This window comes from Pholis gunnellus (genome assembly GCF_910591455.1).
Source record: "Pholis gunnellus genome assembly, chromosome: 10".
In the NCBI taxonomy this organism is placed as follows: Eukaryota; Metazoa; Chordata; class Actinopteri; order Perciformes; family Pholidae; genus Pholis; species Pholis gunnellus.
In genome coordinates this window covers 3,986,908-4,013,508 of record NC_136537.1, presented here as the reverse complement: position 1 = coordinate 4,013,508, position 26,601 = coordinate 3,986,908, and the positions used below count along the sequence as shown (strand labels likewise).

The 26,601-nt window shown below is 42.4% G+C and overlaps 1 protein-coding gene across 1 annotated transcript in view; it reads left to right on the top strand.

Annotated features, from left to right (window-relative positions):
* il1rapl2 (interleukin 1 receptor accessory protein-like 2) overlaps positions 1-26,601 on the top strand; it is a gene marked incomplete at both ends in the record, with an annotated part of 315,353 nt that overhangs the window by 276,574 nt on the left and 12,178 nt on the right. The window contains 2 exons of the mRNA XM_079167780.1: positions 11,212-11,344; positions 21,474-21,619. Coding sequence (XP_079023906.1) covers positions 11,212-11,344; positions 21,474-21,619 — 279 coding nt within the window. The remainder of the gene's footprint in view (positions 1-11,211; positions 11,345-21,473; positions 21,620-26,601) is intronic.

Here is a 26,601-nt window from a genome sequence, read left to right as displayed (position 1 = left end):
CAATGCACCTGCTCCTTTCCCTGTTTGGTGCCATACAGCAATATAGCAGATTTCCTGTCAAGTCTGATGCTGTGGGCTGAGGCTAATCACAGATTGTCTTGTGAGTTTATGGTAATCAAGTCACTATGTTAAAGTGAACATGCTAATGATTTACATTTGATAAAAAGACACACAGAGGTATACTTTGGAAAACTGGGAGAAAACTCCGGCCTGGTGAACGATATCAGCTGTGAATGTGTCGGTGACATCGGATTTAAAACAAGCCCCTCGTGACTGGTCATTTAATTAACCTTGTCAAGCATATCTGCAGTAATCTCCAATCTAATTTCATCTGTTAATTTAAAACAGTTCTTATCGAGGCCAGCCCCCCAGCCAATCAAATGTCAGGTATAGAAGCATAAAGGACTTGGTTAATTAGAGCTGTCAGGAAATGGCCAAATATGGACAAAGAAGGAGGGTGGATTTCCTTTTATTACTTTCCTGGGAGAGTTATTAATTCTGTGGGAATCACCTCAGGTGGTATGAATGTATGTGTGTGTGTGTGTGTGTGTGTGTGTGTGTGTGTGTGTGTGTGTGTGTGTGTGTGTGTGTGTGTGTGTGTGTGTGTGTCTCCGTGGTGATGAATTAAGACGAGGAGGGGGTGAAGCCTCAAAAGATAGATAAAGTCAGATAAGAGAGACAGAAAAAATGGAAGACAGAGAAAATATTTCGTTTATTCAGAATAATAAAAATACTTCTCCTTCGAACTTTGTGGCAGCTTCATTTCCTCTTAGACAGGAAATTGAGCCTTGGCATTTCCAGAAGTGATTCTCCATCTTATATTTATTAAATAATACTCCAGTGGAATTGTAATGTCAAATTATATTGAAGATTTGCACAGGATTCTCTGAAGGATTTCATATCACTGTAAACATGTCAAATGTATCGATGGAAAGTTCATTATGAAACTATTCTATATCAGCTACTGAAACTTTTAAGCTTGTTTCCTTTTTTTCAATGTAGCCATGATTTTCAATAACTTCAGTTGCAACGGTAATTTCAAGCAGTACATATTGGGTTTGTATTGGACAGCTGCCACATGTGACTGTGTTACTGTGTGTGTGTGTGTGTGTGTGTGTGTGTGTGTGTGTGTGTGTGTGTGTGTGTGTGCGTGCATCAATACTTCAGTGTGTTAAAGGGAATTAAGAAGCTTAAATCTCATCAGAACTGACCTGTGAAAAGACTTACCATGAAAAGGTTACTGATGTGTGGATGTCGATGGTTTGTGGTTCCTACTTCTGCTGGTTTGTGGATTCAAAGCGTACTGCGTTGTTGTTTGTACACTAATGCAACCTGCTGATTTCATAATGTAAACTATGTAGAGAAGGACTCTTTTCTAAACCATGTTTTCTAAATCATCACCTGGTTTCTTGCTGTCACTTTTTCTTCCACTTCGAAATGTTATTGCAAATATGGAGGGTCTCAAAAGATAAAAGACAAATACAGCAGCATTGTATACGAGATTTCTGGAACATGTACAGTATACAGCGTACTTTAAGTATCGCATGGTGAAAAATAACTTATATCCACTCACAAACACTTAGAGAAACATTCCATCTGTTTAGCCTGATTTACTGACTTCTGGGCATTAAATCACCACCAGAAGTCATAATAAATATTGCCAAATCTTATTGGTTAGAGTCAACATTTTATGATTGTGACAAACAATAATCATAATTCATAGTTCATTTTACTTTTTGTAGTGTTTGTAATGTCTATTTACATCCCCTGCAAGCCTCAGCAACTGAGGAGCTATAGTGGGCAGTTGCTCAGTTTAGCTTAGCATAAAGAACTAGCCTGGCTCACTCCAAAGTACGAAACCAACGCCTCTTTAGATGCAGCAGTGACTCTCCTGAAAGCACAATTTGTCATTTTTATGTTTTTGTTTGTGTACGAATAAAACAAAGAGAGAGAGAGAGATACAATGTGTTGATTAGCGAGCCATTAATTAGCATTTTTGGTTAGAGACAAGTTAGCTGTTTCTCCCCGTTTCCATTCTCGCTGGTAAAGCTGGAATACAAGACCTTTACATTTAAATTAACGTCTGTTACAGTCAAGCCCTTGCCAAACTAGTTCACACAATACTGATCGAGCCTATCACCGTCAGGGAAAGCTCTCTGTATTTCGCCGTGTAATGGAGCTGTGGTGCCTGGTGTCTGTGGAGACGTCCTCGCGCTGACAAACACCCCATGCGATGCGTTTTACATCAACAAGCCGGAGCTTAAAGGGGCAGGAAGGGAAGGAGAGACCATAGCGATGCAGCAGCAGCCAAGAGTACGGCGGAAAATCCTAAGAAGGGGTCCAAGAAATGTTTCTTGAGTGGATGCTTCAGATAAAGAAATAAACTTGGCGTTAGGAAGGATTAAAGTAAAAAAATGAAAAGGACAAACGGTCCAGTTGCGTCGACAGTGTTATTACTCCCACTGCCAGAGGGGGGCGACAAAAGGTCAGCACTGCAGCTTTAACTTAGGACTCCTGGCTCTAGTTCCATATAAAAGCACAGACAGGGGATTGCTGTCAATCTTCTCATGTAACTTTCAGCAAGTAAGCAAATATGCCAAATTGTAGAACAATTGTTTTGAGAAAAAGCTAAAACCACATTCAGATTAAACAGACACAAAATCATTGCTACCCAGTGCTTAGTTGGTCTTTCATGGGGAAATCGTTGTTATACACAGACCTTGATACATTCAGCATTTCAGACGTGCACCTCAAACAGAACCTCACGATTTGCTAAACAATGGTAATGACATTGCAGCACTACAGCAGGAATGACAGAGTGATTTACAGGGAAGTGCGGCACAAAAGCATCACCACTTTTAACAAAGATAGAAAACAAATCATTTCAAAAACTCAAGGACTCTGAAACCTGAAAACTGTAGTTGGAATAAAGGACGGGACTGTGGAGCAGCGTCGCTGCGGCGTACACGGCTTCCCCAAGAATAGCAGGGATTCAAAATGAAAAAGGAATAATTTGTTGGAGGCAGGATGTGTGTAAATAGACCAAATGACAGAGTGAACAGCCTCCCAGGTTACAGCTGAGCTGCCCACTTACAGACGCGTGGATGTGTGTGTGTGTGAGTGTGTGTGTGTGTATGTGTGTGTGTGTGTGTGTGTGTGTGTGTGGCCTGAGAGTGTGAACGTGCACGTCTGTATCTGCGTATTCGGCCTCAGTGTGTGTGTGTCTGTGTACGCATGCATGTGTGTGTGGCACCATCTGTGTTGCCATGTGCAGCTGTGCTCCCTTGGAGCCCAAAACTCAGCTGTTACCAAGACAACCCCCAATACACCCCATACCTGGTCCACACACACACACACACACAGTGTTCAAACCACCTAAAGGTCTTACACTGTGTGTGCTTTTAAATGAGCAGATGGACAGAGACATATTAGATATGAAATATACATGTGTGTGTGTGTGTGTGTGTGTAGGTGTAGGTGTGTGTGAGAGAGAGAGAGAGAGAGAGAGGGAGACAGAAACAGGGAGAGACAGATGGACACAGTCTATGTCTGAGGTTTAGATGACTGTGTGTGTGTGTGTGTGTGTGTGTGTGTGTGTGTGTGTGTGTGTGTGTGTGTGTGTGTCTGTGTGTCTGTGTGTATGATGTGAAGATGATCTCAGTCTCCACTGAAATATAGATTTGCTAGTTTTCTACTGCTTTTAGTCTGTTATTCAATCGCACACCTTCTGTGGCAGACTGTCCCATCGGGCCCCCGATACGCATATAGCATGGTGATTGGCAGTTGGACCACTTCCAAGACTTGGTTGGACATAAAACTCTTCAGGTTGTTAGAAAAAGAAAACAGAATTGCATCTGTGCAGGTAAAAACTGTAAGAATGGAAGTGAACTCAAATTCTCAAATGAGAAACATGAGTTTACCAAACTGCAAAGAACACTTTACTGGCCATGTGTCCAAATGGAGAGGGAGAAATCCTGTGCAACGAAACAGGGAGCGTTCACGCCATGCACACTACTTCACTCATATTGATGACGGGCTCTGAGCCTGGATGTTCTCAAGCATTCTAATTATGTTGGTGTACTCGCTTCTATAGGGATGCAGTCAGCGGAGCCGTGCAGCTCTTCTGATTATATACTGGCCACCTGGAAGAGTATAGCCTAATGACCTCTGTGACTCTGTTTGCTCATTGTATTCACATACTGGCTTGTGGGATTTCCTGGTTGGGATGTTTCTCTTTGATTATCTCGACACCACCAACAGGTAATTCCTTTGGGAATCGATAGTGTTTGATTTGATATCACTCCATTTACCTTTATTTGTACTTTAGTTATTATATTCCATTTTAAACTGCATTCAACTACAGCATTGACACGGGAATAGCTTTTGGCTACATGTATTATTCATTATCCCTGTCATAAAAAACTAATAATTTAAATTTTCTAGCAATTATATTCTCTCTGTCAACTCAGTCTTCTCGCCACCTCCCATATGTACCGAGTGAGCCCCTGAAGATCCCGGCCTGAAGGCAGAGAAGCATTTGTATGTAACAAGAGTTTTAAAGCAACATTTGATAATTGGCGCCCTTAAATTAAAGCCTGAGTATATGCTCTGGCACTAGAGGAGCTCATTAGGGCCACTGGTGTTTTTTCCACCGCGTGCAATTCTTGCAGAAATGTTTGTAGCTCTCCAGCTCAGAAGTCAGATTTGAGTGGAAAGGATCAGTGCGTAGGTTAGGTCCATGTCACTGGAGCATGCTGTTGCCTGAATTAAACAATGTGTGTATGCACGCCTTATTCGGCTGCAGCTGCAACAGATGGGCACGAAAAGAGCAGCAGACTGGCGATAAACCCCCAACAGTCAGCTTTCTTTAAGTCAGCTGCCGACCTGCCTTGTGATGGGAACATAGAAACACTGATATCCCCTTTCATGCTGCTATAAGCTTCTACGCTAGCGTGCTCCATGCTAACGGTATACTCAGAGAGTACACCGGACTTTCTTTCCAACAATACTTATTATGAAACCAAATGTCAGGGTCCTGGTTGATATTTATCATCCCAATCCATTACCAGTAATCTTTTATTTAATTTAAATGACTTCACTTTATCTCTCTCTCTTGTTGGATTATCCACCTTCTACTGCAGGTCTTATTCAGGCTGTTCCTGACCCAGCTATACCTGCGAAAATCAATGCACTGTAATTCGTGGATATCCCACAAAATCAATTTGTATGTAATCCACGTCATCATGAAACAGGAAGTGTAAAAGCCAAAAAACACACATACGGGATGGGAGAGGAGGCTGAAGTTTGTGCTCAGTGTGAGATGAGAAGTCAACGTTGATTTATTTGTCACGTAACTTCAGTATTTAGGTAACGTCACTTCCGTAGTTAGTTTTAACCCATTCCACAATGTTCCTAAACTCAACTGCTTAGTTTTGTTGCCTAAACCTAACTAACTATTACACAATATTTTCCTAAACCTATCTAATTAATTTCTTTATCTAAACCTAATTAAGTCGTACACAATCATTTCCTAAACCTAACAAAGTAGTTTTGTTACTTAAGCCTAAGTATTACATGATCTGTTCCTAAACCTAACTAAGTTTTACACAATCTTCCCTAAACTAGATCGTGCTGTTACCTAAACCTAAGTATTAAACATACTTTCATAAATCTAACAAAGTAGTTTTGTTACCTAAACCTAATTAAGTACAACACGCTCATTCCCTAAACCGAAGTATTACACAATCTTTCCTGTCAAGACTGTGCATGACCGGAAATTGTTGCGTGTAACACGTAGGGTTGGGCACCGAAACCCGGTGCCAATATGGAACCGGTACCTATACGACCGATACCTACCGGACCGAAACGCAACGCAGATTTTGGTGCTTCTTTTCGGTGCCTGAGCCGATTGAAATACTTTTTTTTTAACACTACTCTGATGACTCCGTCCTGGCAGCAGGTAACGATAGCTACCGTTTGTATAGCTACAGCAGCTAGCTAGCCATCAACCTTTTAACAGAGAAAATGCCGAAAGGTAAACGGTCAAAAGTGTGGCTGTTTTTATTTTGAAAGTCCGTTGCTCACTGGCAGCGGTGGAGGAATGGAGACTACTGGACATCGCTGCGGTAAAGTCAGCAGACACTCAGGTCTCCGTGGTCAACTCAGCAGACACTCACATGTTAGTGACCTATACGCTGAAATTCACGGTAAACGCATTCAAACGGTACAGATCGGGAGCGAGCGAAGGACTTTGAAAGTTAGCGGAAAGATTTAACGTGAGACAACATCCGGTTTCTTCAGAGAAACATCCGGTTTTCAGAATAAGATGCCAACAAAGTATGACTTAAATTCACATTAAGTATAAAACATGCTACCTGCATCTCGTGAGTTAAAGGGAAAATACACCTACATTGTGCGTAAGTGTGTCTTTATTCTTTGATCGCTGGGTAACCATCATCACCTCTGAGTTACAGCATTATATTGATGAACAGTAGAGCTGCATTCACATGCTCTGTCATGAAGACGACACACATTTAGATGAAACGTGCTGAAACATTGTATTCCTGTTGCACAGCAGTGGAACGTTTCACATGAAGTCACACACTGAGCACAGATAGTGAAGAGATATAACTGCTACTGTGTAAAGGGAATACTGCTGTTAAAAAGAACCTTATTTGATTTAAGTGTTTGCAAACCAAATGTTATTGCACTTTTGTTCATGTAGCAGTACTTTTAAAATAAAAGTGCACAATACACTACCTTTGAATTAATTATTGAACTTTGCCATAACAATGAGATTAATCGCAAAAATTCCATGCGATTAAAAATTGTAATCGTTGCCCAGCACTAATATGTATAGTATACTTTAAACAGTTAAATATATTGTTAAATTTGACTTGGCAATAAAAAAAGTATCGGTTCAGGCACCGTTTAGGCACCGGTATCGTTTTAAAAGTATCGTTTTAGCACTGGTATCGGAAAAAACCCAAACGATACCCATCCCTAGTAACACGTGTTGCTGGACTTTCGTAGTAAAAGCACAAAAAACACGAGGAGTAACTTTTTTGTAAGCTATCGTACAAACCGTTGTATGAGTTTACGTTGTCTTATGCCGTGTTTTTTTTCCATATTGTCCTTCTTTGCCCTCATGCAGCTGTCTATTGCAAGTCAAACCCCTACTGTACTACCGGATCAACCGTAAAATGAAAACCTCTCGTCTGTGTGAGATGTTTTCTCCATCTCTACACTGGAGCACACTGCCTCCACCCTGACACTATCAATTTCAATAACCTTTATTTAATGTTAATGCTGGTAATAAGTAGGCCAACGTTTAATTAATGAATGGGCTGAATCACAGATGATAGAATTATGAAAATGTATCACAGTCAAAGTCTATTAACTTCGGCCCTTTCTTGTCATACGGACTTGTCAAGTCAACGGACATAGGATTCTGTGTGTGTGTGTGTGTGTGTGTGTTTCAGTGATTCATTTCCCTCATTAAGGGTTGTCTTACTTCTCTTCAACAATCCTTCACCTGACTGTTCTTATTCATTATGCCACAACAGTGTTTAACAATGATTTATTTCTTTGTACACCTTGATATTTCAAAAGTAATTTGATCATTTCACCTTTGTGACACTTTCCAACGTATCAGGACCTGGGTTTACTCGTGCCATATAGGGACAAAGGGTAGAAGAGATAAAAAGAAGGATAGAGAAGGATAAGGCCAAGGGAGAGAAGGGAGGAAAGACTGAGGAGGCGTAGAGGGGGAATAATAGCAAAGAGGAAAAAAGGAAAGAAATAAAAGGAGGAGAGGAGACAGGGAGAAGACAGGGAGACACGGAGAGACAGGGGAGCTATTTTAGTGGTGGGAAGAAGTGAAGAGCCAGGAGAGAACAGTGAAACCCAACGAGTGACAAGTGAAACTAATGATGTGAAAAGTAGCTGCAATAGTTACAAAGGAGGGAGCAAAGCAGACAGACTGTGTTTCTATGAATTCCCTCTGTCCCTTCTACTCACTCTTCATGTATATGAAACTTCACTGCCATTGCAGATCACTTTCTCCAGGAATTTGGGATTTTGCCATCGCAAAAATGTATGTAAATCACAACATGTTCTGCTCACTGGGGAATTCCTACTTTTACACAAAAAAAAAGTCATCTTGTGATCGTAATCTGACAGAGAACGATTTGAGATGAGCGGAGTTTGAGTGTAATAAACGACTGAATGCATTACGATTCATGAAATAAACAAGTGTTCATTAACAATGTGTTTTTCTCCAAAGCTTTTGTTGAATATTTGTAAGAAAATTTAAATGGAAACGCTTTCAAGAGCTAAAAGAAATTAAAATCGTATTAACTGTCACTCAATTTGATTGCAAGTCCTTTGAAAAAAAAAAGGTTCTGTTTTAAAATTCACTACAAATAACACAATCAAGCTACAAATGTAAAGCCTCGTGACTCAGTGGTGGAGCGCCACGTGACGTAAAAGTCCTGTTTGTTCAACCCATCCATCTCAGCTCCCACCCTCAGGAGGAATTTCTCGCTCAACACTCCGTCCATTGCTCTGAGCGTCTGATAGTGACGCAGTGATACCTTGGAGTTAGTTGTGAACAGGGTGTGTCCCATACAGGGTGTCTTGACTTCACAATGTTAACGTCACGTTGGTGAGATTGAACCAAAATAATCCAAATTAAAGTGATATTTCTGTGAGCTCGCCACTCTCAGCAACACCCTTTAACATCATTTAATCTATTGTTGCTGTAAAGAATATAAGATATTAGTGCAGCTTTAATAACTATATTAACGGGTGTAGAGACCAGAGCTGATGTTTCTTGTTATATGTGCTTCTGAACCTTTGTATCTTGCACTGTCTTCTGGGTCATTTTGTTTGTTATAATTTGGCTGCAAAGAATAAGTTGCCTCAATCATCAATGTCCTAATTAAACCAAATTGGAGTCAAACACTCGAAAACATCACAATAGAGGCACTAAATGGAAGGCAAATCCACACCAATCATGTTAAGTGGTGATGTGGGGGATGTGTGTCCTATTTTAGTCGGGTAACCGCTGAAAATCAGAATGCAGAAAAATGCAGTGAGAACGCAGCCAGAACCAACAGCAGGGAAACAAGCTCAAAACACCAGGCTGAAGGAAACAGATGTCGGCGTCTTGAAAACCAGCAGTTCCTCTTGCTCGGATGGCGGCGTTAAAGAATGAACCGAGGGCAGAGCACGGTTTGGACCGATGCTCCCATTCATCTGCTTCTTTATGTGAATCTACATGCTGTGAGTGTCAGAGCGGCCGCGTTAAACAGCACGGGCCAAGTCTGTCGGGCTGAATTAAAGTTACTAAGACGGGAATCAGACTGGTTTGGACCCATGAGTCATGTGACTTGTTGTTGACATAATTACTCGTGATTGGATCGAGCGGGCGCTTGATGTATGCTTCACACCAGTGGAAACAGGAACGTCTAGGTGTGATGATGCAGCGACTTGAAAAAGCTCCCGTCAATCATCATTACAAAGTCTTGCTTTGATACTAATGGAAACAACATAGCACCTACCTGTTTTCTTTTTTTTGGTACTAAACACCCTGCTGCTTTGGCCGTGAATAGAAAGTATGACTCCGCTTGGCTGTATGAGACTGGGTTTCAGGGCGGGTAGTTGTGATTGAGGGAAACTGACACACACACACTCGCACAACACCAGCAGCAACCCACACACAAACCCTTGTGCCGCACAAGTGCAAACAAAGTTGATGATTTTAATCACGATAACATGCTGCGAACACAAACACGCCCTCGGGGTGCTAATCAATTACTGCAGAGCGCACACACACACACATATACACACACCTACGTACACACACCAGGGCAGAAACACACAGTCAAGCTAAACTAATTTCACTCTGATTCTGATTCTTTTTTTCTGCAGCGTGTGTGTGTGTGTGTGTAGTACAGTGTGCTGCCTGCCTCAGCACAAAGGCAAGCAAACACACCACCAACACACACACACACACACACACACACACACACACACACGCACACACACAGGATATCTAAAGCTCTCCAGACCGCTTCCTTTTCTGGATTGTTAGTAATGATCATTTTTAAGAGACGGACAAACGTTTTCATCCAACTGAATAAGCGAAGCAATTGAAACCAAACTTAAAGCAATCATCTGTCATTTCCATATGAAAACAGTTGTATTTTGCCATGACCAATTGATACAAACTCATGTTTATTCAACCAGTTGTACCTTTGCTGCCCTTATAAAGAAACAAGTCATTACAGGGATTAATGTATTCCTCTGCTACCCACTCTGCACAGAAGACCAGCCAGTTTATGTCTAAAATGTGAACAACATTCAGTTCAAGCGCCACTGACAACAAAACGCACAGATATGCACATGTTGTTAGCATTCGATGTCGGTCCTGGACAGAGTGCTGATAGAGCTATCATTATGATAATACAGAGGTCTATCATAATTATCTGCTAATTGACTGCCTAACGAGGTAGTGCTCGTTAGAATGCTCATTAATACTCCATCATCACCACTGATAGCTGTAATCACAGAGTGGTGGTTTCAAGGTCTTACAGGAGGGTGTGTGAGAGCATGTGTGGATACTGTCTGCTTAAATGTGTGTGTGTGTGTGTGTGTGTGTTTCTAGCATTGTCCATTCTTTCTTTACGCAGTAATATATCATATGTACTGTATCACAGAAGTTGTTGCATTTAGCATATATGGATTGCCAATGTAGACCATGTTTTTTTTCCCCGTTATTTGTTCACTTCTGGTCAAACAATAATCAGTGAAGGTGTTTTGCCATGACGGCAAATGGAGTAAAGAAACAACAGATGCATCACTAACTACCTGAACTTTGATGAAATTTGGTCACTCTTCTGATAAACAGCCAGGCTGGACATCGCTGCCACCAACTGCTCCAAGCAGTTACCCTGATGCACACCCACTAGACAGCTTCCCACCTTCAGCTGCACGCCTCTGAGCAGCCACAAGAACTATGTTTTACCATAACGCTCCCACTTTCTTCGTTAACCTTCTCTTCTTCTATACGTATGCACGGCAAGATGTCAGCGTGTGCATTCCCTTCAGCCTAGACTGCAGTGGCTGTTTCAGCTACAGTGGAACAAAATATAGATGTCTCCGTCTGCTGTTGTCTGTGTTACAAGAGTGCTGTGGCTTGTGTTGCAGGTATGCCTCTCAGTCTGGACTGCAAGGCGTTTTTTGGCTACAGTGGAGAACACAGAAGGCCCATTATCTACTGGATGAAAGGAGAAAAGTTTGTCGAAGAACTCGCGGGACACATAAAAGAAAGTGAAGTCAGGTAAATACACCGGCGTCAGACTGAACATGAATCCACAGTCACACACGGTGTGTATCCCGAACCGTTTCCTGGAGGAGAGGAGATGAAATGAATACACTGCAGCAGGTGTAAATTGAAAAAGAACCAAAGCTGAGTAAATACACATGATTATACATAATACTGTAAGACACTGCATGGCAGTATAGTATCAATTACAGCCTCTCAAGTTTACAGGTTTCTATTGTTAATTCATTTCTTGACTCCAGCTGCACTCCTCACACTGTCAGTATCTCATTTGCTCTCTTATGATTTATGACTCATTGAGGGTTCTCCGACAGATTTCTTCTCAACTTTCCTAAAAAGATTATGAATACTAATAATAAAGTTAAATTATATTCATTTTTCTCCCCTATTGGGACCAATTACAGTGGGCTCCACTGGGAAAAACCTGATTGGGTGCAGGGTGTCAAATATCATTAAAACAACCATCAGAACACACACACATTGTGTGTGTGTGTGTGTGTGTGTAGTGCTTGGGAACATTACTTTTACGGATATACCTTATACCTTAAAACAGGTCGCTCATCTTATCTATTAACCTCCAAATAGTAAAACACATGAGGTCATAGGTACAGTTCGTCTGTGATTACAACATATTCTGATCATCAGAAATGACTACAATGAATGGTTTCATTATCGGGCTGTATGAATGTAGAGCAACAGCTTGTTGGGCAATGATCTTCTAATGGGGACTAGTTTGTGGTTTCGGGTGCAACACAGTTCTGTCTCTTCTCAAGTTGTTCAGAAGGAACGAGTCCCAAAGTCACGATGAGGTCTGTATGAGCACGTCATGCTGGGCTCGCATGATTCTACTTCTTCCAACCGTATTTCCTCAGCAGTGAGAAGGACATTGTAAAGGCTGAACAAGTATAAAATGTTAGTACGGATGATAAGACATCAACGACTACATCAACGGAGATGAAGGCTCTTCCAGTACATGGACAGCTAATACTTTATTACAAAAGTGACCTTAAACACTGTTTGGTGCTAGTCGTTATAATAGCTTTTCCTCTGTGTGTGTGTGTGTGTGTGTGTGTGTGTGTGTGTGTGTGTGGGGGGGGGGGGGGGGGGGGGGGGGGTGGGATGAGGTGTGCAGGATTAGAGCACATGAATCGACTAGACTTTAAAGCTGATGTTGATGCCAGTGTGCTGCAGTGCTGCAGGATCACTCAATTCAATATTTCATTTATCCACCGACTTAGGCCCTCCTGTTGCAAAATCCGCAAGCAGCACTCTGTTATGTGGCATTGCAGCACTTCATGTGCTATACATGGTGGAGCAAAACTATGATGTATTCCAACCTGTAGATTTCATTACCGCAGCTCTCTAGATCAATCGTATTGGTGGTTTAATTTGATGAATTTGATGTATTTTGCTACGTGACATATGATGTAATACTCAAGAATATTGTGACACACTTGCATGTACAGAAGGTCAAAGTTCCAACAGGAAGTCAGGCCGTCATGTGGATGTTTAGTAGAAACCTTTTGTAGTTTGGCTGTCGGACTTGGTCTACACTTTCGACCTAATTTGACTGAGCTGTGGATTTATTTTAAACCCGTATGATCCTCTGACCACTAGTGGTTGTTGCTCTGTTGGACCTATTGTTGGTCAGCACATGAGCGAACCCCTTAAAAACACGTTTCCAATGTTTGAACTAAACCTTTCTTTGCCATTGGATTTGAGTGCACAGGTTACTCGTTTGACGGATATGAGTAATTCAAGGGTGTAAGATACACAGTCATGTAAAGTTGATTCATCTATTTACTTTAAATTGACATTCTGTAATTTAAAAGATTAAATCACAGTTAAATGTATAAACAGTGATTCAGTTTGGTTACTTTAAACAGCCTCTCTGTCGACAACAACCTGCAGCTTTCTTACTTTAAAAGGACATAGTGGCTACATGGTACGGTAGTGAAAAGCCTATTTGGTTTCCCCCAAAGAGCACCTTTACCATTCCAATGGCAGCTTGTGAAGAGTCTGGCATGGATAAGTGCACCATCTACAGTGACTTCACTCCAGGTCCACTGCTTTTCCTCTTTCCATTGTTCAACCTGCCCACTTTTGAGCAATACTACTCAACAATCACTTCTGATACGGCAGCCTGAAAAAGAAATAGTGTTATAGCATGGAAAACTATCAAAATTCAGTTCACTTCGGATTTTAGCTATCGACACTAACTTCCTCACCCTGGAAGAAGTCAAAACCCTTACTATTAGAAAAGAGTTTTGAAAGTCAAATCTAGACAAAATGTTCTCTCCTACCCAAAACCCTTCATGTTTTATGTCATCAACTCAGCGCACCAAAAATAATGTGAACTTTATTCCTCCCTGAGAGGAAATTACTTTTCCCTCTTCCACCGGCTGCCTCCACAGTGAGGTCAGAGGTCAGAGGTCAGGGTCAGCGCACCCAGCAGCAGCCCTGGAGCTGGGAAGTCTTCAGTGTCTTGTTCCGTGGGCACTTGAGCAGGAGCTCTGCTTGCTGGACCTGCTGGGGCTTGAACCCAGCTACTCCATTCTAAAGAGGGTCTATGGAACTGCTAAGCCAACTCGGTGGCCTCTGGAAATGTTCTCTCCCGGAGGAAAATGGTGTAGTCGAGTGTGCATGAGGATGAGTGTTTAAACTTGAAACTAATCATACCCCGTGGTATTAAATTAACCTTTGCCTGATGAGTTCTCCATCTATCAGTCCAGTCCTCCGGCCATCTCTAATCCAATCACATCGCTACTCCAAATTCAACAATCGCGCTGCAGCAGACAGACTCCCGCTGTGTTGCACATTAATCTGTCCACGTTCGGCGCCCACCTCCCATCCTACTGCAGCGCCGGAACATTTGACTGTGTGTGTGTGTGTGTCCCTGTCTGGTTGCATAGGATCTCGTGGCCTCCATGACAATGTGAGCACCCGTAATTACCAATTCTTGTTACCCTGCGGTATTTGAGAGAACTGTTGACACCCTCTGCTCATTATTACTACACCACCCAGAGAGAGAGTGGCCACCTGTGAATATACGCGACAGACAGGAAGTTTCAGACTTTTTTTCTCCACGCTCGCCTTCTGCAAACCTGCAACTGTCTCCTTCATGAATTCGAGAGTTGTTTTTTTTATATGCCTAAACATACCACCAACATCATATATATACGAGCAGCATCTTCAGTTTTACTGCAGTGGTTGGCACAGCTTCAAGGCTGTCCAGCCGCTCAACATTTCTGCAACTCAGCTATGAAAGTTCGTGGTTCGATCATGTGCAGTGAATTTGTAATTGCAATATTTCCATTTTGGGCCGATGCTTCCTTCACATTTTCACTTGAAAGTAGCGCTGGCCCATATGTTGTGGTGTGGAGGCTTCTTTACCTGCTTGGAAATGACCAGTATTAGTTTACCATGGAACTAGAGGTGTAGAGGTGTTTTATATCATCTAAAGGTTGTTTCAGAGACTGTTTTACCATGACAAGTACAATGGTTAGAGAAGAACTACTTTTTTAAAATCTTGATTACGGTCATATTAAGGACTGTGGCATTATCTTTTAATAACTTTGGTTACTATAAGGAACACTACTGTGGAAGTGAAGTCTGACTGTATCAAAGGCATGTATCAGTTCCATGTGGTTGCATAGAGTTCAGAAAGGAGAGCATTGTCAATATACTTTAAGGGGCGAATTCACAAAAAGCATGGCTTTCACAGCTGCTTGAATTGCTTAATTAAGACAAAAAGAAAACGCGGAAATCTCAAAGCACCCACAAAGACTGTCACGCACCCCTAACTGCGCAAAATGGCTTTTTATGCAAATGACTATAACATTTATACTCATATATAACTGCAATCATCTGCAAAAAAAGGTTAAATTTCACTCACTGCCAAACCTTATGGATTTGTTTGCACTGTAATATCATCAGCACAATATCTTTTGGGAATCACACCTTGAGACATGGCAGATAGGGGTTCCAAATGATGCGCAATTCATGCTATTGGTGTGATGTGAGTAGTGGGAGACAGAGTGGAGCTGTTAACGGTTATGGACATGGTTTGATTAGTTTTTGATGAGACCTTTTTCCAGATTTCAGAGTTCAGTTTAAGAGAGTTGGCTTTCGTCCATGATTCAGAGAGGCAGTAGCACATGGTGGAGTGAAATGTATTGCCGATGTATTTTGTGGACATATAGAGCTGGATATCATCTGTGTAGCAGTGGAAGTGGAGACTGTGAAGATGGATAAGATGAACAGGGGAGGACCAAGTGCTGCTCCCTGGGGTACACCTGAGGTAGACACAATGGCTGAAGCCAGAGGACAGTACTAGTGAGACTGAGGTAGACACAATGGCTGAAGCCAGAGGGCAGTACTAGTGAGACTGAGGTAGACACAATGGCTGAAGCCAGAGGGCAGTACTAGTGAGACTGAGGTAGACACAATGGCTGAAGCCAGAGGACAGTACTAGTGAGACTGAGGTAGACACAATGGCTGAAGCCAGAGGGCAGTACTAGTGAGACTGAGGTGGACACAATGGCTGAAGCCAGAGGGCAGTACTAGTGAGACTGAGGTGGACACAATGGCTGAAGCCAGAGGACAGTACTAGTGAGACTGAGGTAGACACAATGGCTGAAGCCAGAGGACAGTACTAGTGAGACTGAGGTGGACACAATGGCTGAAGCCAGAGGACAGTACTAGTGAGACTGAGGTGGACACAATGGCTGAAGCCAGAGGACAGTACTAGTGAGACTGAGGTAGACACAATGGCTGAAGCCAGAGGACAGTACTAGTGAGACTGAGGTGGACACAATGGTTGAAGCCAGAGGACAGTACTAGTGAGACTGAGGTAGACACAATGGCTGAAGCCAGAGGACAGTACTAGTGAGACTGAGGTGGACACAATGGTTGAAGCCAGAGGACAGTACTAGTGAGACTGAGGTGGACACAATGGTTGAAGCCAGAGGACAGTACTAGTGAGACTGAGGTAGACACAATGGCTGAAGCCAGAGGACAGTACTAGTGAGACTGAGGTGGACACAATGGTTGAAGCCAGAGGACAGTACTAGTGAGACTGAGGTGGACACAATGGTTGAAGCCAGAGGACAGTACTAGTGAGACTGAGGTAGACACAATGGCTGAAGCCAGAGGACAGTACTAGTGAGACTGAGGTGGACACAATGGTTGAAGCCAGAGGACAGTACTAGTGAGACTGAGGTAGACACAATGGCTGAAGCCAGAGGACAGTACTAGTGAGACTGAGGTGGACACAATGGTTGAAGCCAGAGGACAGTACTAGTGAGACTGAGGTAGACACAATGGTTGAAGCCAGAGGACAGTACTAGTGAGACTGAGGTGGACACAATGGTTGAAGCCAGAGGACAGTACTAGTGAGACTGAGGTGGACACAATGGTTGAAGCCAGAGGACAGTACTAGTGAGACTGAGGTAGACACAATGGTTGAAGCCAGAGGACAGTACTAGTGAGACTGAGGTGGACACAATGGCTGAAGCCAGAGGGCAGTACTAGTGAGACTGAGGTGGACACAATGGTTGAAGCCAGAGGACAGTACTAGTGAGACTGAGGTAGACACAATGGTTGAAGCCAGAGGACAGTACTAGTGAGACTGAGGTAGACACAATGGCTGAAGCCAGAGGACAGTACTAGTGAGACTGAGGTGGACACAATGGTTGAAGCCAGAGGACAGTACTAGTGAGACTGAGGTAGACACAATGGCTGAAGCCAGAGGACAGTACTAGTGAGACTGAGGTGGACACAATGGTTGAAGCCAGAGGACAGTACTAGTGAGACTGAGGTAGACACAATGGCTGAAGCCAGAGGACAGTACTAGTGAGACTGAGGTAGACACAATGGTTGAAGCCAGAGGGCAGTACTAGTGAGACTGAGGTAGACACAATGGCTGAAGCCAGAGGACAGTACTAGTGAGACTGAGGTGGACACAATGGTTGAAGCCAGAGGACAGTACTAGTGAGACTGAGGTGGACACAATGGTTGAAGCCAGAGGACAGTACTAGTGAGACTGAGGTGGACACAATGGCTGAAGCCAGAGGACAGTACTAGTGAGACTGAGGTGGACACAATGGTTGAAGCCAGAGGACAGTACTAGTGAGACTGAGGTAGACACAATGGCTGAAGCCAGAGGACAGTACTAGTGAGACTGAGGTAGACACAATGGCTGAAGCCAGAGGACAGTACTAGTGAGACTGAGGTAGACACAATGGCTGAAGCCAGAGGGCAGTACTAGTGAGACTGAGGTAGACCCAGGCAGTAGAAGAATGCTGAAGTTGATGGTGTCAAAAGCAGCAGTGAGGTTGAGGAGGATGTGAATACTGAGATGATCGGAGTGTGAGAAGAGGAGGTTGTTGATCTCTTGGAAAAATGATTGGCAAGTGTGATAACATTAGCATTGCATTAGCATGAAAGTGGAGATCTCACCCAGGTCTTAAGTGTTGTATAGAAAACAATCAAAGATGGGCAGAATGATTATTCACTACTCAGACATAAATTAGGTGGACTGTGTTTGAAAGCAGATGGAGGGAGAGTTATAGATTGGAGAGAGATGGAGGGAGGTAAGAGGAGGAGAAAAGGAGGTCTGTAACGGGTGGGGTGAGAAAAGGAGGAGCAGAAGTGATGTGTTTTCAATCGAGGATTTTAGCACGTCACTGCTTTTGACAGTGACCTCTAATCCTCTGTCCTGGTAGACATGATAGTGATACACACACTCTAAAATACAGACACAGAGAGAAAAATACACTTACAGTGGTGATCCAAATCATTGGATTTATTTCTTCAGAAACCTTTAACAATTTTCAATCTCATGATTCTTCCCGTAAGGTGACCACGACACTACTAATACTGTATTCCGATTTCACAGCTCCTTTTGCTTCTCTGTTGCTAAACGGGTTGAGAAAAGCATAAATATTGAGAGGGTCAGGAGTTCAATTCCCACAGCGCCCACTCATGCTAAAAGGTTGTGTGTCAAAACATGCTAGCACTTGGATAAAAGCCTCAAGTGAGAGATATGATTCTTTTTCATGGTGAGTTTCAGAGCAGAGCCCCGTGGACCTTTGCCTCATCTCTGTTGGCCATGGCTTGACTGAGCCGATTCCCATGTGGTTCAACCCCTTTGAGCGGGGATGACCCGCCCTATATACGCTGAATATGCAATAGTGTATAGGGTCCCGCTTATCCTTTTGTTTTTTCTTTAAAGAACGAAAGTAGCTGGGAGACATAAACTCATTCAAATGTGGTGGAAGGCTGGTTCAAACTTGAGACAAATTAACTTATTATATTATTATATTACATAAAAATAAAAATATGAAGGAATGCAGAGATAATATATCAATAATAGTTTGCCTGAGCTGACTACAGCTGCAAATGAATTCATGGATGATTATTCCACAGGCAGATCTGATGGCAGCTCTCAATGCTTACCTCTCACACACCACAGCTCACAGAAGATTCCATATTTTATATTGAGCTGGGCAATACCACTTACAGGCACTGTATATACCTAATAATTATGAGGATGAATACATTGTGTGAAATCTGACAGCAAACCTATAAATCAATCTTCATTTATTCATTATTAATCAGGCCTATATCTGGTTAGTATTAGTTTCTAGCAATGTAGGCTACCTTTTTGTAAATGATTGTTTAAACCATGTGTATTCAAAAAGGCTGTTCTGGTGCAGTTCATGCAATCAACAAGTAATGGCAATCACTAACATTTGTGCTTTTTAGTAGGAAAAATAAATAAAAGGTTGTCCTTTGCTTTTTTTAAAGTACGTTTTGTCATCTCATGCTCTTTTGCCAATTTCATTCATCCTTCTTCTTTTACTCCATCTTCACTCTGGGCATCAAGTGTGTAGGTTTCTCTACAGGAAGCTTATCCATTATTCCAAATAATGGATTTGTGTGAGCAAGGCCATTTGCAGGGCTTTCCTTTACTTTAGATTCAGCCACTTCATCATCCAAATTGAAAATGTAATCCTTTTGCAAGGTTTTTACGAGATAAGCTTTTCATGCTTGAAGTTACATGGTGTTTAAGAGCCTCTTAAAAAACATCTCCTGTTGCAACACAAACAGTGAATTAAAAAAAATCTCACAACTGGCATGTAGCATTGTACTGTAATTATTGCTTGTGTTTGTTTTGATATTGATATGTTTGCTGTGGTTATTGTATTTCAACCACTGCCAAATGCTACGTCATGTTGTAAAAAATAAGCTTCTTCACTTTGATAACAGTTTAAATGCAGTTTTATGAAATGCTAGCTATCTTCTATCTTCGAACACAACATTTGACACGGGTGCCTTCAAAACCCTGTCCAGGTTTGTCTTATTCACACTCAAACTCATTTTCTCTGGTTTCCAGTCTTAGGCAATTTCCTCTGAGGTCCAAGCTGTGAATCAAGTATGTGTAGCTGGTACTGAGTTCATTTCACAAGACACTGGCTTTTGAAATAATCCTCCCCTTTGGACCACGGGACAGACTTTGTTAATAGCACTGCAGGAATTAGTCCAAAAACCCAGAAATGAGTCCGCATTTTGGCCATTCCAGCTCCGTCATCTTAACGTCAATGGGTTTTTTTTAAATGGGTTTTTGGTCAGATGCCTAAAGTAGGGTCTTTGGTTAAGACAAGCTTAAGAGATTTTAAAGTCTTGCACTTCAATATAGAATCATTATATAGTCCTCTCATGGGTAAGCTTTCATTGCTTGTCGTTGCTAACTATTGGCTAAACGTGATTACGGCAGGCTTTGGAAAAATTCAACGGCATCATTCGAAACATTAGCCAAACATAGAAACTATTAGTGGTCTTGGCGTTGAAGCCATGCGACTGTGGTGTTGTTTGTTTATAAGCTCATCCCTCAAACAACGATTGTCCAATCACAACTTAGCAACTACGACTGTCGTGGTTCTCTTATTCTGCATACGGCAGGTTTGCCAGGTTTTGGCTGTTTGGTAAGAATCTTCGCGCAGAGGGTTTTGCACACCGTGAACATTGCTTAAAATAAGTATGCTTGTAAAGTAAGCCACGGAGATGAGGGAAACAAACAGCAAACCACAGAGTGAAAGTCCTGTGTTTGTTTGAACCACCCCTCCTTCCCACCCTTTGAGGGTTTTTCGCTCTTTCCCTACATCCGTGGCTCTGAGCATCTCATACCTACGTGAATGGGTTTTAACTGATCTCACAGAGTTAATGTGAGCTAGCTAGCTACCTATATCTAACAAAGACTGGGCCTAACAAATGAAATAAGTCCCCTCAACAAAGAATTGATGCATAGTGTTGAGTTTACCAGGCATTTCATCTCTACATGTTGCATAGCGTTCATCTTGACATTCACTTACTTGATAAACAACAAAAAGAAAAGAAAAGAGACATATGTCTATTGCGTTGACATAATTCTAAAGCCGTATGAAATGAGAGAAGTTTCCCCAACCTGGTGATGCTACTGGACCATATGCGCTGACTAAATATTCTGTGTCAGCAGTTGGTACTCCGATATCACTGATTATGGCTGAATCTGACCTCAAATCAGACTCCGAGGTGCACGTCGTGACCCATCTGAGTCGGCCCCTCCTCCGCCTTATCTCTTCCCCACAGGCTTTTAGAGGAGTATGACCTCACCATAAGGCGAGAGTCTTTTTTCCAGCTGTCGCCAACGTTTTCTACACATGCCTCCTTGGCTCCTCTCTGCCCTCCTTTTTCATCTGCTCTACACTCCACGCTGCTCCACTCTTTATTTCTCACCTCCTCTTCTCTTCCTTCCCCCTTCTCTCCTGCTAACCTCTTTCTCCTTCCACAGCATTTTGTGGAGCAAATGTAGGAGATGGACCTCCACCTGTCTCTAAGATTTATACATGTTTACTTCTCCCCATTTTCTCACACCCCTTCTCCTCTTCTTGCCTCTCTCATTTCTTCCTTGAATTTTTTTTTTTTTTTAAGTAATCCGGGATACAACTCCAGCTAATCCATCAAATGTTTCACACATGTTCATGTTCTCCTTGTCTTCCTTAAAGGTTTTTAAAGGAGTACATTTGGGGTAAAGGGATGTCCCTGCTGTCTGTGACTCATACCTTCTTGTCCTGTGTTTGTCCAGGATTTTGAGGGAGCATTTAGGGGAGAAGGAGGTGCAGCTGTCCTTAACGTTTGATGCCGTGGACGAGGCAGACCTGGCCAACTACACCTGTTACGTGGAGAACCACATAGGGAGGCGCAGCGGGAGTGCTATCCTGCAAAAGAAAGGTAGACTATCTCTTTCCCTTTCCCACCCTTCCTCTAGTTTCCGTGAGACAGAATCACAGATGTGCACCAGATGTAGAGAAACGTGAGTGACAGATAAAATCAATGACAGAATCATCATTACAAACAGCTTGCAAGGAAATAGCTCGTTAAAAAAACAGCAACGCATGGTTCAAATGTGGTATTTTGTCTTTAATAATTGAAAGAACATCATCATTACCCCAAAAATGTATTCATAAAGCACATAAGCTTTAGAGTGACAGCATGTAGCTCATCGTAGTTTAACCCCTTGGTATCCTTATAATTACATTTATTACCTGTAACAAATTCAAAATTGAGAACCAAACCATTGTGCTGAAGCTGTTTGACAAACTCTTGCAACCAGCAAGAGTCACTGATGCTGTGAAGTCTGATACCAGAAAACCTAAGTATGTATTCTACAGCTCATTAAGAATTAATGTAAAGAATAAATAATGAGCAATGTTGGAAATGATGAGAAACACCCATATTTGCTTTCTATGAGGCAATTATGTAACCAGGGACAGGGGGAAACAGCTAGTACCGCTGGAGTTCACTAATTAGCAAACTGGAAAAATAAAATGACAAAGTTTCTCCACCTAGCTGCTGATTACCAGGAAAAAGTAAGCCGATAGTCAGTCTGTGCATGCATTAAATAAACATGATACAGTATGCTAATTAGCTTAGCTTTAGAGATATAGATGTGTTTTTGAACATGAGATAGATCTGGGCTATCTGCTTCCTGTCTTTATGCGATGGTAAACTAAGCCTATCCCCTCTTGGCACTAAGTGCAAAGATATGAGTGGTTTCAATGTTTTCATGCATCTCTTGCCAAGAGAGCAAATAAGAAAATTTCCCAAAATGTCAAACTATTCCTCTAATCAGGTTAAACATTAAGGAATCTTCATTTATATTCATGCCATCAAATAGACAGTAAACAAGTAGCCAAGTCAAGTTCTGCAGCTAAAGCTTTCACGGTGCTTTGATTTGAACCCTGACATGCTCGATATGAAACAGTACCTGCTCTAGTTACCTGGGACATAATCCATTCCTTTTTATAATTCTGTTAACAAGGAAAACCCCTCCAGATCAGGAACTGAAGCTTCTTCAATTGCCCAGTAAAGATATGTGGACGTCAGCTTCCAAGATGATGATCACTTTAAAGTGTGCTTTCAGCATGAAATTATATATAAAAGCTTTTTTTCGAAGATGAATTTCAAAACATTTGGGAAGCTGTCCTGCAACGGATGACGAGAAGAACACAGTATCACATATCTAGACTCTCAGACTGACCAACAGGAAATCTAAGAGAACAGATCTTACAGCACTGGACACAGCAAACACAAAAGCACCACAGCAAACAGGGCCGAGCAACACAGATGGAGACAATAGAAGAGAACAGGATCTCGTAGTCACAGCTTTAAATATTCCGCTGAAAAATGCATGAGGGCACAGCTCCCTTTGTAAAACATTTTGCAGCACTCCTGCGGTATCGCGCGTTCCATCTGATGAGCAGAGAGAACGGGGCCCGTTTGAGTCGGAGGCCACGACCCGGAGAAAGAGAGAGAAACCTAGAGAGACAAAGCGGAACAGAGGAACAGTGCCGGAGGGGGAGATGAATTGTCTCTGTTACCTCGAATTCTGGGCGGCAAAGTGGGCTGTGTGAATGTCCTCTATATGAAATAAAAATAAATGTTGGTGATGCAGAAGAGCAGGGACAGGGGAGGGGGGATGTGGAAAGAGATAAACAGACACAGAAATGGTGGGAGACAGAACGAGGCGAGGAAATGGAGAACAAGGGAGAAATAATAGATTCAGATGGAGAAATAAAGACGGGGAGGCTGAGGGGTGTGTGAGAATATTTGGAGTCTAAGTGAAGAGAAAGTAAAAAAAAGAGGAGAGAGGAGGACTAAAAACCCTCCCCGCCAAGACTGCTGCGGAATGCCTTGGGTGTCAAATCTATCTTACTATACTTATCTAGCACCCAAGGGACTCTCACACATGGGATCACACAGACACACACCTCCACAGTGGGTCAGGACGGGAACTGTGGGGTCGTCATTACTTCACATGGTAATTACCAGGATGAACACAGGAGTGTGTGTGTGTACCACACACACATACACACACACACACATTCCTCAGTGTCATTTAAAAAGCACACGTCCTGTGTTTGATGTACTACATGCACATACAGTACGTACATCTACTCATGTTCAAAGTATCCCTGTTAGCTACAGCAGCACTTTTCTGTGTAGCTGCTCTGTCAGCTTCAAATGAGACGAATCCTCCTCATACGACGGTTCATATATCTTTTAACAATGTGCTGCTCATTTTTTCCCTTTGAAAGTCCAGCAATAGGTGACAATTTCTGCTCATTACATGCACAATCCACATCTCAGTTGTCCCAAAGCTTAAAAACTCCCCTTTGTCTTCATCTGCATCTCCTTCTCTGTGATCAGTGGAGATTTAAGGGAAATGAGCAAGCGAATGTGTGTAACAGCATGGTTTCAGTGCCATTATTTGGTCAATTTTTGACTAATCATCACTCTCTTTGAGCGCCAGCTGAAGAGGATTTCATTGAAACCAAAAATGACATTGACCATGATTTTGAGTGGAAGTTCAGGGATATTTTAACATAATATATTTCAGCTTTTAGCTGTAAATGACATTGACTGGCATTGAGGGGTGGGGGGGGGCTGGCTAACACTGTTACGATCATAATTTTTTTATAAAGTGCAGCAACTGACAATTCCACATAGAGCACGTCTTCAGTAGAGTTAGAAGAGGAAGCATTAATATCAGCTCAGTTTATACAAAATATGATGCAAAAACAACAATCACAAAACAAGAGCAGTGGCTGATTGAACGCTGTGTGCAGCTAAAGATGAATACCTGGTAAATCACCTTAAGTAGACACGTAATAATCCTGCTGTAGAAACATATGTGCTGCTGAGTCTTTTTGTTGACTCATGAGTATTCAGAATTGTGTGCGTAGTTCCTGTGTTCAAAACTGTGGTACAGAAAAATAAGCCAAAACATTCAAAAGCATCACAGGATTAAATGACTTTATTGGGACACATGGATTTATTTTGTTGTTGTTGTTCTCACCTCTTAAAAGTTCACTAACAAACTTCCAGATGTGTGTTGTAGGCTATGTGGCGCGCGGTGTGTGAATGGACAAAGACATATTGAGATGAACTGAGTACGATGCATCAGCAATGTCACTGACTCAATCAGGAGCTTTGAGCAGCGGAGCTCCCCCTCACTGTTGACTTAAAAAGCACCGCAGTCGTGATACACGTTCTGGTCAAAAGCTTTTTGAAAGAACCACAAAAAGTCACACAGTCACCATGAGACATTGTTTTGGGGGATGCTGAGCATTCAAACAAAGAAGCAGTGCTCATACGGGGCCACGTTTTCAGAACAAAACTGTTGAACCAGCAACAGACTGAACTTTCAGTTAAGAGACTGAACTAAAGACGGTCACGCTGTGTTTAACAGCGGTGTATATGATCTAAATACACAGTCAGTGACTGTTGACCTTTTGAATTGAACTGAACATAACCGTGTGGATGTGCAAAGTCATTCATAACGTCCACCTCTAGCAGCCTTGTAGGCTGCTTCTTTAAAAGTTCACTAGCCAGGCTAACTAGCCGGCAGACTGTTCCAGAGCCTCCCGGCCCCGGAGCCTCTGAAGCTTACGGGGTCACATTTGCGCGCCTGAACGCGACACGACAGCCTTAACGAAGCACAAGCTACCGTAAGTTAGCCCGAGTTAACAAAGCTTGATTTGATGCGCCGTGTGTGTGTGATTGAATTAGGGTGTGCTCTCACCCCACAGTGGGCCGATGTTAACGGGTTGGTGCATCCGTGTGGCGTGCACGCACACACGCACAGACACACACACACACACACCTGTAATACACACACACACCGTACGCATCCACTTATTGTGACTGACAGAGCAGAAAGAGCTGACTTCAGCCACCATGACGAGAGACTTATTAGGTGAAAAAAATGGAGGGAGGGAGGCCGACTGAAAGAGCGGACAGGAGAGGGGGACGGATTGAGAGAAAATGACAGACAGGCACTACAAGGAATCTATGATGTCATTCAAAGGTTTCTACAGGCAAAACATAGAGATTTGGGCAGTGTAGTGAGGACTGATTTGGGATGAGGAACGGAGATACAGCCCCAAACTGCCCTTTGACCACATACAATGAAAACAAAATGCACCCAAGAAACATTCAAGAAGGAATGATCCATCTGATTGCTCAAACCACCTCATGAGGGGACTTAAGATGCATTTTAGTCAGATGTTGAAAAGGTGTGAATGCATCAGTCGCTGTTAAGTGCGTACTCCTTCCGAGTGTAGCTGTGTCAGTAAGCGGGCCTGTACAAATTACCACTATCAGGACGTGTCCCCTGTGATAATGACAGCTGTTATGCTGACATTAGCAGTCGTTCTCCTCGTGTCTCGTGTTGTACTTGTTGTGACTAAATTGCTAGTGTGCAACGTTTGTTCCCGTTGCGTTTACGGCAGCTATCACACAGCTACTATCACCCTCTGGACTGTAGTTGGAGCTTCAGCGACTTTGCTTGTCGGCTGGTAGAAGCGAGACAGATGGAGTCAGATTTGCAATCAAAGATATGGATAAAGTGTCTTAAGTCTGATCTGAATACGAGACACTTGAAATGTGTATATAAAGCCGTTGAGTGATAATATCTACTTAAGGTTCCAAAAAGTCTGTATGTTCGCTGCATCTGAAGGCTTTTCAGCCTCTCATAGTTCCAATGAATGATGAGACAGATGATACGACGGGAGACAAACTTAAAAGCTATTTTTATTTCATCATCAAAATTGCTTTGGCAACAGATGCTAAATGCACTTCTAATGAAGCCATGATCACTTGACGCTTTGGCAGTATTGTCTTTGTTACGCTCATGCCAATAAAGCATAGTG